Source organism: Staurois parvus, unplaced genomic scaffold (genome assembly GCF_062004578.1).
Source record: "Staurois parvus isolate SC_StPar_1 unplaced genomic scaffold, SC_StPar_1.0 ptg000372l, whole genome shotgun sequence".
Classification (NCBI taxonomy): Eukaryota; Metazoa; Chordata; class Amphibia; order Anura; family Ranidae; genus Staurois; species Staurois parvus.
This window is the reverse complement of record NW_028318168.1, coordinates 2,220,415-2,234,493: the sequence shown is the minus strand read 5'-3', so window position 1 is coordinate 2,234,493 and position 14,079 is coordinate 2,220,415. Positions and strand designations below refer to the sequence as shown.

Below are 14,079 nucleotides of genomic sequence, written 5' to 3'. Positions count from 1 at the left end.
AACCCCTTTTCCCTCCTTGCTTTCCTCTTTCTTATTCCTATGGAGCGTTTTTATCCTACTAACTTTTTCTCCCCCCTTGTCCCCCCCCCTATCTCCCCCATCTCTCCCCTCCCCCTGCATCATTGCCATCACTCCCACCCTCCCACCCCCCTTTTTTTAGGCCTTCGCTTTGCCTAAGCATCATTTGTGGAAATAACGTCCACCTTTGATATTATCCTTAGGGCTACACTCCTCCCATGAACGGCCTCCCCTCCAACCAGATCTCCCCATTGACCCCCCTTCCACCTATACTTCTTAACAAAAGGAAGAGAAAAGAGAGTCAAGCTAGAGGGGTTATGGAGGAGACAGGTGACGGAGTGGGGGCAAGAGAAGAAAAAAAAAAAAAAAAAGAAACACGCACATCTTCTCTCCCCTCCGCTCCCCCCGCCCCCCCTCCACCAGTGTCTACCCCTCCCCTCCCCTCAATCCACTTCCCCCGGGTTCTTCTTCCCAACCAATAATTTCAATTCTCTGCATTTCCAGTCTATCGCAAAAATTTCTTAAGTCCTCTGGGAACCTCAATTGGGCTGTTACTCCGTTTTTCCATCCTATTAAACACTCCGGTATCCCCCATCTATATTGTACCTTCTGTTTTCTCATCTGCTCCAGCAAAGGCCTCAGAGCTCTCCTCCTTCGGAGAGTCTCCGGTGACAAATCCGCATATATTTGGATGTCCATTTCTCCATATTTTATTACTGCTTTTCCCTTAATTTTCCTCCAGATTCTTTCCCTTTGCTGCAGTTCATAAAATTTAACAAGTATGTCTCTCGGTCTGTCCTTCTCACGGTTCACCTGGAGTCTCCCATTTCTAAAGAGACTTTCTGTATCAGTCCTTTCCATATCAGAGTATCCCGTTATAAAGTTCAGAATTTTACAAACCGCCTCTTCCATTAGTTCTCCTTTTAGGCTTTCTGGTACTCCTCTTATCCTTATATTTCTCCTTCTTTCTCTATTCTCTTGAATTTCCGCCTTATACAGCAATTTTTCCTGAACTTTTTCCATATTAATTATCTTCTTTTCTAATTCGGAAATGATCTGGGTCTGATTTTTAACTTTCTGCTCCGTTTCCTCCACTCTTAACAGCAGCTGCCCCAGATCACTCTGAATATTTACCATTTCTTGCTTTATAGTTTTCTCCAGATTTTTTAACATCTCTGTCATCTCTTTTTTATTTGGGATTTGTAGTTCATTTTCTGTCTCTGATATTTGTTGACTGCTGATGTCAAGATCCATTAATTGTTTAGGACTACTTTGCATACTTAAATCTAGTTCTTCTTTGTCATTTCTACTCTGGTGCCTTTCCGGGGTCAGGTTTCCCTGGGATGTGTACTTTTTAATTGTACCCGTTTGGGTTCCTTTAGGCCCGGTTCCTTTTGCACTTTTATTTTTCATTTCTTCTATTTCTTTTATTTTTCTCAGATATCTTGAATTTTACACAGAGAAGGAAGAAATCAGTATGATATAGAGATAGAGATCCCAGCCCTTCTGTTAGCTTTTCTGTGTTTTTTTTTTTGCCTACACCTTACGTTCTTCTCCTTTATATTCTCTGGGGACCCCCCCCCTTTTCTCTCTCTCTGTCCTCCTTCAGCTCGACACTGTCTCTCCGGAATCAACACAGTTTTTATGTTTGAGGTCACAGCCGGAGTCACTCACCCTCCCTGCTCCTCTCATGAGACTGCTCCAGGCTCCAATTCTCCAGCAGATCGACTCTCTTGTTCTCAGGGGTCCCTCCAGGACTTTCCTCCGTTTTCTTGTTGTGCAGACAGTTCCTCACAGTTCACCTCCACCGGACTCCAGCAGTGGCTAATCTTCCAGCAGGACGGTATCTCTCCTGTTCCTCCGTCGGCCTCCAGCCGACCGGCTGGCTTCCTCGCTCCCAGGAATGCACTGCGGCCGGTCACATGTCCCGGCCTCGCCTCCTTGTTTCCCGGCAACCACGTTCAGCATCCCCGTCTCTCTCCGATGATCTCCGTTCCCCAGCTCTTCCTCACGCAGGCCGCCTCTCAGCCAAGGAAGCCCGCCAGACCGAGGTAGGTCTCAGGCTTCTAGGGCTCCATATTACAGGGACATTTTGTGGATAAGTACAAGGTGGTTGGTCGGAGGGGCTCCGGCCGGGAGCTCCTACCACGAGCTCTCCGCTGCCGCCATGATTAGGCTCCGCCCTCGTGAGTGACCTGGATTCTCTGCAGAAGTGATTTTTTGATGATTACTTGGTTTGTGTGAAAGTTATAGCGTCTACAAACTATGGTGTATATATATTGGAATTTACATAGCTTTTACTTTCTGACTGTCTAGCACATGTTTTGAGGTGCTAAAATGCCAGGGCACTACAACCTCCCCCCCCCCCCAAATGACCCCTTTTTGGAAAGTAGATACCCCAAGGAGAGGCATGTTGAGTCCATGGAAGATTTTATTTTTTTTTCACAAATTTTTTGAATACTACAATTGTTTTTTTTTTTTACACATAGTTGTCACTTTAATGATCTATTGCTCATGCATACCATGGGTATATGTGGAATAACACCCCAAAACACATTCTCCTACTTCTTCCAAGTATGGGGATACCATGTGAGAGACTTTTTGGCAGCCTAGCTACATACAAGCCCCCAAAATCCAATGACCACCTCGAGGCTCTCAAAGGGCATATTTCCTCATGTCACTTCTCCACTACCTATCACAGTTTCTGAGGCTGTAAAATACCAGGATGCTACAAACACCCCCCCCCCCCCCATGATCCATTTTTGGAAAATAGACACCTCAAGGAATTTGATAATAGGCATGCTGAATATTTTACAGATATCATTTTTTGTCACAGGGTTTTGAAAAAGAAGACTAAACGTATTTTTTTTGTTTTCTTTCTTCATTTTCCAAAAACATGTGGCAACAAATGAGATCTGTAAAACACTCACCATACCTCTTAGCAAATACATTGTAGTGTCTTTGTAGTGTCTATTTTCCAAAAAGGGGTCATTTGGAGGGGTTTCTTCTACTATTCTGGCTTATTCACCCACTCTTGAAGGCCAAGCCTTTTCTGATACTTTTTGTTCACATGAAAAAAGTTTTTTTTTTGCTAGAAAATTACTTTGAACCCCTAAACACTATATATTTTTTTTTTAAAACAGAGGCCCTAGAGAATAAAATGGCGGGTGTTGAATTTTTTTACGTCATACAGTATTTGTACAGAAAGTTTTCAAACGCAAATCTTTTGGGAAAAATACACTTTTTAGAATTTTAATGCACAAAAACACAATATGTTGCCCAATTGTTTGATAAAATATTAAAGATGATGTTATGCTGAGTAAATAGATACCAAACATGACATGCTTTAAAATTGCACATGCCTGTGCAATGGCAACAAAGTACATACATTTTTATTATCGATAGGCAACGTTTTAAAAGCCTTTACAGGTCATAATTTATATTTACACAGGAGGCCTAGTGCAAGTATTACTGCCCTCGATTTGACGTTTGTGGCGATACCTCACTTGCACCTCCCATTCAGTGTGCAACCACTGTTGACCGCCACGGGGTCAATGCTTACGCATGCAGGTGCGCTCGCGCAGGGAGGCAAGGGTGCTTTTTTTTTTCTAGTTATTTTGATTTTTTTTATTATTTTTACACCGTCCCTTTCATTTTTTTTTTTATCACTTTTAATGCTATTACAGTTAATGCAAATATCCCTTAAAACTTCAATGGGCATTGTCATATATTATTTTTTAAGAAATCTGGGGTCTATCAGACTCTAGATATCTCCTCTGCCCTTACATTATCTAATCAAACCAAGATCGGTGTGATCAGATGCTTTCCCAATTTACAAATGGCGCTGTTTATATCCTGCAAAACTGAAGTGATGAAATGCTCGTAGCTTCTGGTCTCTTAGACTATAGAGATGATTGGAACCATTCTGGTCTCTGATCAGCTCTGTGGTCAGCCAATGGAACTGCCGGCTGCATTCTCGGATTCCCCTGTGGGACAGCAGAGCCCAAGAAAACTGTGGAAGGTAACAGGAGGGGGGATGTCCCTTCCCACTGCTCATAAAAACAATTCAGAAGCTGATTGACCGCTAGGATTGCTTTTACATGAAAGCCAACTACCAGCTGAAAAAAACAGTACCAGAATGATGCCTGTAGCTGCAGGCATCATCCTGGTATAACCACTCAAAGTCCAGTGACGTACCAGTACATTGCTGATCCATGTTGGGCATATATGTAACAGTAGAGAACTTGGACATACGATGAATTGGCTCTGTGGATCAACATGACCGCAATTCATTCTTTTTTGTAATATCCATGTTGCAGGTTAGGCAAAAAAAGAGTTTTAAATTCAGAAACCATGATAGGTTTCCATGCCAATTGTCTGGAAAGAAATTAATTTGGGTGGGTTGCCATGTATTGTTGTGTGTATAAATTGCTTTGGCCCACAATCAATTGGTGAAAAACAGCGGAGGGGCTAAACGCTAGTGCTGGCAGTGAACAGGGCCGATCCTGCTAACTCTGCATTTTTGGGGACACAATACATAGGAGGCACTAGTATAGTTCTGTACGTGATCAATATCTTGATCCGTTCAAACACTATGCTAGTAATGGGGGTGATCAGTGACCTATAGCATGAGTTCGATAGTGTGCATGCAATCTAACACTAGCTGACCCTGGCTGGGTGGGGTGCTAACTAACCCTGACGTTATCTGATGTCGCTAGTGGCAGGAATGCAGTGATCAGTGAAAAATTCTATATACTGGTACTGTACTAATGGCATTGGGTGGGTGACGGGGTGATCAAAGGGTTAATAGGGGCGATCAAAGAGTTAAATGTGCTAATCTAATGTGTGTATAAAATGTAGTGGTGATTTTACTCGGAGCTGTTCTTCTCTCCCTGGACCGATGGGTGGGGGGGCAGCAGGGGGTGCAGGTGCGTTCACACCCCAAAATAGGAAGCGACACAAGGTTACGTTGCTTTGCCAAAAGCTGCTGCTAGCCTGCAAAATGCGGTTAAGTGGTTGGCAAGTAGTTGGAAAAAAACTCTTAAAAACATTTTTTTTGTTTTTAAATTCTCAATGTTTTTTTTTTTTACATTTTTAAAAAAAATGTTTTTAATACTTTTATCAGAATAGTACAATGTTACCATAGTAACATTGTACTACTGTGGAGAGGGGGTGATCAGGGATTTTTTTTTTTTTTTTTACACTTTTCTTTGCAGGAGAAATAAAGATCATTTTTCCTGCAATGCAAAGCTTGCTGTCAGAACCAGAACTTTCATGAATGAGTTAAGTTTTGACAGCTCAGGATAGGGATCTGTGATTGGCTGGAGGTGGTCACATGTTACAGGGTGCTGTTATTGGCCCCATGTATCATGTGACAGCTGCGGGCCAATCACAGCTCACTAGGAAGAGAAGCAGAGCTGTTATGAATGAGATTGATTCATAACAGCTTTGCTTACATAGTGATCATGTGATTGCATAGCGATCACATGATTACCGGGTCCCGTTCACCAGAATCTTCATTTCGCTGTGACACAGCAGTCACGGGGAGGGGGAGGCACCGCATGCCCGCGGCGCCCCCTTGTGTTAGTACAGTCAGAACGACGTACGGGTACATTGTTTTGCCTGTAGCTGACGCTCTGCGGCAGTACATTGCTGGCGGGCGGGGAGCGGTTAAATACTTTAGATTTTACTATTGCTTATACTTAATAATCTTTGAAAATGTTGTGGTGTGTTTGTACAAATGCCTAAATTCTTTAGATGATTTAATTTTACTTTTACAGAACATGAGCTGGTGAAATTCCTCTCTTCTGAAAGCACAGACACAAAAACAAGTTGGCTCGACACTTGTAAGAGATTGTTCTGTAAGGTCATCAAAGCTAAACCAGGAATGTTATGGGGATCTGGTAAGTACTGCACATTAGGCACCAAATATGTTAAAATGACTTACCTTCAATTACACAATACTGCTGAGAACGGTACATATCAAAGACTCAATTTACAAAGCTAAAACACCAGAATAGGAATCCTTATTTTCAACAAAGGGACAAAATCCAGTAAGATTTTATAGAAAGTTCAGTGTCTGAAAATAAAAATCCTTATGTTTGTGAATAGAGCCTAAAAGTGTTTGTAGTCTCAAGAACAAAAATATACTGTATTGTAGTTTACCAGTCCTTGTATGTTGTGGCTGAATTAGTGGTGGCTGCTGCTTGTTCTGGTGCAAGCTTGTCCATCCCATGGCCCAAGACAGCTATGAATGCGGCTCAGCACAAAATTATAAACGTAAAAATGTTTTTGGAGTTTTTCTTTGTAAAAATGCATTTACACTTGGCGAATACATGCAGCTAAGGAAATATGTGACAGTTGACTTTTATGTTTTATCTTCCCAAAGAAAAATATCCTATTCTTCACAATCATGCCTTATACATGTCATCAGTTTTCGGCAGCACCTATATTTGTGAGAAGCTATTTTCAAGAATGAGGCACAGGAAGGGCAAATTAGAACAAAAATATATGAGCACCTTGAGAATTCATTGAGAATTGCTACTACATCCATCGAACTAGATATTAATGTGTTAGTTTATCAAGAACAGTGTCGAATATAACACTAGTTTTATGTTGTTCTCTTTTAATTTTATAATAAAAAATATTACAAAATTACCCAAATAGGTACACTGTCTATACCAGTGATCGTTAACTTGTGATCTGCTTGACTTTTTCTGCTCATCAGCTATCCTTATTGTTAGTGTATTTTATGTGTGGCCCTAGACAATTCCTCTTCTTCCATAGGGGCCCAGGAAAGCCCAAAGGTTGGACACCCCATCCTAGAGCAACCACACTCCTACCTTGGTCTGTACAGTGCATCCAGAAAGTATTCACAGCACTTAACTTTTGCCACATTTTGTTATGTTACAGCCTTATTCCAAAATGGATTAAATTATTTTTTTCCTCAACATTCTACAAACAAGTTTGTTTTGAAATCTTTGCAATTTATTAAAAATAAAAAATGCAAAAAACACATGTACATAAGGGAGAAGGGCCTTAGCCAGGGAGGTAACCAAGCACCCTATGGTCACTCTGAAAGAGCTCCAGTGTTTCTGTGGAGAGAGGAGAACCTTCCAGAAGACAGAACAACCATCTCTGCAGTACTCCATCAATCAGGCCTCTGTGGTCGAGTGGCCAGACAGAAGCCGCTCCTCAGTAAAAGGCAAATGGCAGCCCACTTGGAGTTTGCCAAAAGGCACCTGAGGAACTCTGAGACCATGAGAAACAAAACTCTCTGGTCTGATGAAACAAAGATTGAACTCTTTGGCCTGAATGCCAAGCATCATGTCTGGAGGAAACCAGGCACCGCTCACCACCTAGCCAATACCATCCCTACAGTGAAGCATGGTGGTGGCAGCATCATGCTGTGGGGATGTATTTCAGTGGCAGGAACTGGGAGACTAGTCAGGATCGAAGGAAAGAGGAATGCAGCAATGTACAGAGACATCCTTGATGAAAACCTGTTCCAGAGCTTTCTGGACCTTAGACATGGACGATGGTTCATTTTCAACAGGACAACAAGCCTAAGCACACAGCTCACATACTAAAGGAATGACTGCGGGCCAACTCTGTGAATGTCCTGGAGTGGCCCAGCCAGATCCCAGACTTGAACCCAATTGAACATCATTGGACGGATCTGAAAATGGCTGTGTGCCAACGCTCCCCATCCAACCTGATGGAGCTTGAGAGGTATTGCAAAGAAGAATGGGAGAAATTGCCCCAAAATAGGTGTGCCAAGCTTGTAGCATCATACTCAAAACGACTTGAGGCTGTAATTGGTGCTAAAGGTGCTTCAACAAAGCATTGAGCAAAGGCTATGAATACTTATGTACATGTTTTTTTTTTTATTTTTAATAAATTGCAAAGATTTCAAAACAAACTTCTTTCATGTTGTTATTATGGGGTATTGTTTGTAGAATGGGAAATTTTTCCATTTTATTGGAATTTTTATGGAATTTAATCCATTTTGGAATAAGGCTGTAACATAACAAAATGTGGCAAAAGTTAAGTGCTGTGAATACTTTCTGGATGCACTGTATTTATGAGGAAGCAGTATGATTGCCCTAGGAGAGAGGACGAGATGTTTTAATACTACAGAACAGCTTCTGTTCTCCTTCTCTCCATATTATCAGGGGAGAGTTATGTAGTCCACAGCGGGAGGGATGGGAATAATGTGAACTGAAAACAGCAGAGACTTAGAGCACAGGAAGTTATCACAATGATCAACAGACATTGTTTGGTACTGTACTGTACATACTATTTGGAAGCAGTAATGTGGTGCAGTGACTATGAAACTATATCTCATAGGCTGCTGTAAGAAGTCTGAGTGCTTTTTGCACTATTTTTAAATTACACCCATCATTGTTGTTCCAATAGGTCATCAGTTCAGTCACTAAATATGTGACTATAAAGTGCTCAAAACCACAAATGGAAAATTAACACCTTTCAGAATAAAATGTGAATTGAAAACGGATTTTATGGGGTTATAGTTTAGTGATTTTTATTATTATCTTCACCAAACTACTTATGCTTGAAATAAGTTATATGTGAATGCCAGATCTAGTTTAAATAAATATTATTTGTGCATCATAAAAACACTATGTCTATAAATCACTCTTCCCAACAGAATAGAGTTGTTCTGGTATTGGACTATACGAGCAATCACAGCATACTACTTTTTAACTTCTTTAATTAAAATGATTCGCTTAACAGAGAATTTCTGGAACCTATAATTCCCAGCGGTATACCAGTTTATTACCAGATAGACATTTTTGCTTTCAGAATTAGCAGAAGTGTTTGTCCTTTGGCAGGATTGCTGTTGCTAAAATTACTTCTCTTAAATAGTTTGGCACCAAATTATTTTAAAGCTATCATTAAGGTATGAGCTCTTACTTGTTTATGTTTGTGGAAGACATTTTAATTATAATCAGTGGTGTAATATGTTACTTCCAATATGTACTTATTTTAGTTTGTGCTAAAGTAGACAAATGTATTTATTAATTTTGTATATGCACTGGATAAAAAGTGGCAGGAATTATGGTTATTTTGACACTAAAAGGCACTTGAAATGTAACCTCTGGGCACCCGGTTCTGTGTTTTGTAGCTTTCCATACTTCACTGTATTAGTTAGCAACAGGATTCTTTACAATAGCCACAGGGTTCTCTACCATACAAGAAAAAGTATGACTCACTTTTTATAGGGGGTTGCTAAACTCTGGTAAGCCTCCATTCAACTTGAGGGATAAGGGTGGTTAAAACATTGATATAATTAAATGTTTGGCACAAGATAGCACAAGACTTATATATTGGTGATATAGGGGACACTCTCTTTTAGATTTGAATCAACATTTTATGGGACTTAATTATTATTGTATTTCATGCATTTAGACTCTTAGGAGTTGATTTACTAAAACTGAAGTGTGCAAAAATCTGGTGCATCTCTGCATAGAAACCAATCAGCTTCCAGGTTTTTTTTTGTCAAAGCTTAGTTGAACAAGCTGAAGATAGAAGCTGATTGGCTACCATACACAGCTGCACCAGATTCTGGGTGCTCAAGTTTTAGTAAATCAACCACTTATTTAGACACTATAGGAGAAGTGTACAGTTTTTTAAATATATACACATATATAGTATATATTTATTTGTACTTTAGCACTGGTTTTGGACGTTTATGACTTTAAAACACTGCAAGTACTGACAAATATCCTATAATACTGCCATAAAAGCAGCCAACTCCCAACGTCTTGTAGCGGTATGACAGCACTGTTACCAGTGAAATTAAATAGCAGGAGGAGAGGGGAAGAAACAGTAGATAGCTGGTATGAGAAAGGAACGAGTGCCTTGAGAGAGGAATGAGAAGGAGAGAGGGATGCTGTAATGTAGTCCAACAGGAGAGTATTGAAGCAGGTCAGCAAGGCTACTTTCAGTTTCAGTGCTGCAGTGGCAACGTTGTCGGAACCACTACAAGAAGTTTGAAGCTAATTGAATTTTTGGTAGGATCATCTAGTATTTTTCAGTACTTGCAGTGTTTTTATAGAGATATAACATGGGAAAATGCAAATGAATATATGAGAGCTGTGATGATTATGCTTTTTTTATATTCTTGCCCACACATACACTCTACTTATGTATGCAACAAGTGTTAACCGATGAATTAGTTAAAAAAAAATGAGCAGTTTTATCAGTGGTTTGCCCATAATCAATAACAAAAAGGTGATTTGGTGCCTCTGGAGGCACAAAGTAATGGTAATGTCATCCAATGTTCAAAAGGTGATCAGACATCAAAAGTACATTACAACAATTATAAACTCAAATGGAATTCTATCTACACCATTGACTACAATACTGAACATACTGTATGTATATATTTTTATTTATATTAAACATTGTATTGTAGCCTCTTGACCAACACCCTATTGCTGTTTGAAGGTTATCCTTTATTTATTTTTCTTTCTTTCTTGCAGTGTATGGTGAGCTGTTGGAAAAATATGTGTCCCATCAATGTAGAATAGCTGCCAGCTGTGTTTTTGATTGTTCTGAATGCAAAGGTATTGTATTGCTTGTCTTTTATCATAACATAAACCAAGAAATGATTAGTTTGGTTGAGTCAGCGATGTGACACATAGATCTCCTAAACATTTTCCAAACTTTATATTCTTTGGAGAAAACTACAGTATTTCCACAAACCTACAAGCTCAGCGTTTAAGGCTTCTTCACACTATGGGGTTGATTTACTAAAACTGAAGTGCAAAATCTGGTGCAGCTCTGCATAGAAACCAATCAGTTTCCAGGTTTTTAGTGTCAAAACTTAATTACACAAGCTGAAGTTAGAAACTGATTGACTACTGTGCACAGCTGCACCAGATTTTGCACAGACTCTTCGGTTTTAGTAAACAAACCCCTATGTGTGGAGACTGATGTTTTTTCAAGCTAGATAGACATCGGTTATCACATAAAAAATAATGGTTTTCTGTGTGACCTATTCATTTGACAATACTGGTGTGTTGTGTGCTCCAGCGTTACATGTCACCAATTCAGCACTTTGTGCACTTCAGATTTGATTATAGCCATCTTAGTGCACTTGCTGCAGAAACAATGAAGTACTGTCCGTGATACTTTTTTATTTGAACTAACAGAATTTTTCAGGACAAGCTTTCAGGGCATGTCCCCTTCTTCATGATGTCCCACACCAGTGGGACATCATTTTTCACAACCAGACCACACTATGAAATACCTCAATGTCTTAGTTCTTAAAGGGAATTTCAAAACTATTCAGGAAAGGAAAACTTTTGAATGAAGAATGATAGTCCTATTTGATACAAAAGATAATGGTCTAAATGTAGACTTGGTATTTTTTAACATTCTGATGAAACTAAAATGGAACATACTCTGAAAGCTTGTACTGAAAAATTCTATGTTAGTGCAAATAAAGTATCACAGACAGTACTTTCTATGCACTTCAAGTAAAGTTAAGAATAAAATAAACAGTGTGATACTCTCAGTGTGATGAAAAGTGAATCACACCACCCCCTCACGCATGCTCACTGTCAGGGAAAAACAGACAGGTTGAACATGTAGCATATGGGCAGTGTGAAGGAACTCTCTTTCACTCGATCTTTAAGAACATCTTTTTGTATAAAGTAAAAATGCTGGTTTTATCTTGCCTACTGCACTGTGCAGCTCATCAAACCATAAAGGTTATTATTAGAAAAATGTGTATACTTTATGAAAATCATTATATATAGTGTAAAGAATTTTGTGCACTTGGCATACTTGCTTATGTACACTTTTCTTTCTCCCTATTCTGGAGTAAATGTCAACTTCAAGAGGACAGTTGGTGATTTGCACACAGAACACACAATAGCCTTCCTGAGCAAAGAAGGCTTGGAAATCTTTAATGTTCTGCCAAATGATTGTGTAAATGACACTGAACTTTTTACAGATTACATGCTTACAGGATAAATAGGTTTAAATCTGGTGTTCAACACAAATTAATGCTTACATAAAATCTCAGCCACTGTCACAGTCAATCAATTCATTGTCCACAGAAATTATGTGTTTCACTGATGCTATCTGTGGAGACTAATTGTATTTTTAAATACATTTGATTAGAGTATTTTGTAACTTTGATAACAGCTCTTACATGTTAAAAAGAAAGCCTTTGTCTATTCTTTACAGCAATTGATTATGTTAATGTGGCAGATTTTCAGACCCTTAGGTATCTTGAATTACAATAACAAAGTAATCCATCTGCTGCATACTCTAATGGGAATACATCATAAAACTTGCAAATTTGAGAAAAATTAGATTACTGTAGTGTTCTTTCCCCCTTAAGCATGAAACATGCCACAAATATGAAAAACTATATTTTTCATTAATTAGTGTGCTGTTTTGTTTTCCTCCACTGCAGTACAATTGCTCTTTATGAAACTTTCCATTTTATAGGCACTCTCATTAGAATGTAGTTTCAAGGATGTTGAGAAAAAAAGTCAGTAATGGGGTTCCCATGTCTGACTGTTCAAGCCATATCTTATGATCGAGAGTATTTTAAGAGACAGATTTGCGATCGTGGTACCCAAGGCACATACAAATAATGACTTTCCCTCAATCCATTTTGAGGTCGTCTTTAATACCTGATAATTACTTTTTTTGTACACATTTAATGGATGGAACATACTACAAGCTCTACATTTACAGTTCCATTAAACTGTTCAATATACCAGTAAATATCTTGTAGAAAACAAAGAGATAACTGCATGTCACTTGCTCTACATAGATTTGTATTACTCCACTGAGCAGCCTTTGCACCCTTTTTCTGAGTTTTCCTGTTGGATTTACCCAGAAGCATACGTGACCAGGCAGGAGACAAAAAAATTGTATGTGCTATGCTTGAATGTCCTCGCTTTCAGCTCCTTTCCTCTGCATATGACTCTTGCTCCTGCTTTACCTTGGATAGACCCAAGACCATAGATATATGGGAGTTGGGTAGCAAGAATTGCTGTTTAGTGTGTCCAGTAGCTTGAAAATGAACTGCCCATGAGAATGTACCCATCAGCTGCAGGCCCTGCAGCCATCTCTTGACTTCTGAGAACTTGGCTCTGTTGCTTTGCGTCTCTGCAAAGAAATGGGGGAAGAAAGATACTTTGGCACCATTATGCAGTATCTCTTTTCATTCTCTTGCATATTTTACGATAAGTCTGACCAAAATGGATTGTTGAAGATTGCTATAATGCAGCAGATGCATGGAGGTTCTATGGGCCCTCAACACTAAAAATAATCAGATGAAGGCATCCTTTTCAAAGAGAGGAAGGAGCCATTGCTCTACAACAGGGCCATAGATAATTATTTTTTATTGTGGGTGTGAGTGCGTGCCCCCTCATGCACATTGCCTAACATAAGATGGTGTCCTTTGCTCCTGCTCAGTAAGTTGGCTATTATCCAGTCTTAGATCTCATTTATACATCCTAAATGGCCATGGTGCAGCAAGTATACTGCAAATACTTTACTCTTAGGGACACGTTTTTGTCCCTGAATACAGATAGATTGCATCCAAGTACAAACATCTATCCCTAAGTGCAGGTAACTACTGGATGTGCAGATACATGCAGATACATTCTTATAGCAGTAGACCATTCTGGTTCTTTTAGCTGGTCGTTCAGTTGTAGAGGCTAAGTGGCTGCCAATGATCAGACCACCTGGGTTGTCAGCTGTAGCTATTCACAGTATACACAGGGTTGTTGGCAGGACTGGCACTGCAGGCGCCAGGTCATATTACATAACATTACTCTTTGTGCAGCTGTATATCACTCCACCAGTCATCCAACGGGCAGTTTTATTACATTATCTAGAACCCTTCTCTACAAATGCCACAGAAGGATAGTATGTGGGAGCTTCATGAAACATGTTCGCTCGCATGCCCAACATGGCCATGCCCCTAATTCCAACTGTGCTGAATTATTTTTTTTATATTTTTGAATAAGAGAAAAAGGTGGGAATTGGCACATACTAATCCATGATCCA

The 14,079-nt window shown here is 39.6% G+C and overlaps 1 protein-coding gene across 2 annotated transcripts in view; it reads left to right on the top strand.

The window, feature by feature from the left end:
• TBC1D32 (TBC1 domain family member 32) overlaps window positions 1–14,079 on the top strand; it is a 471,851-nt gene that overhangs the window by 339,055 nt on the left and 118,717 nt on the right. For both annotated transcript variants that reach the window (XM_089685349.1, XM_089685348.1), the window contains exons 27-28: window positions 5,799–5,921; window positions 10,524–10,607. In XM_089685349.1, coding sequence (XP_089541475.1) covers window positions 5,799–5,921; window positions 10,524–10,607 — 207 coding nt within the window. The remainder of the gene's footprint in view (window positions 1–5,798; window positions 5,922–10,523; window positions 10,608–14,079) is intronic.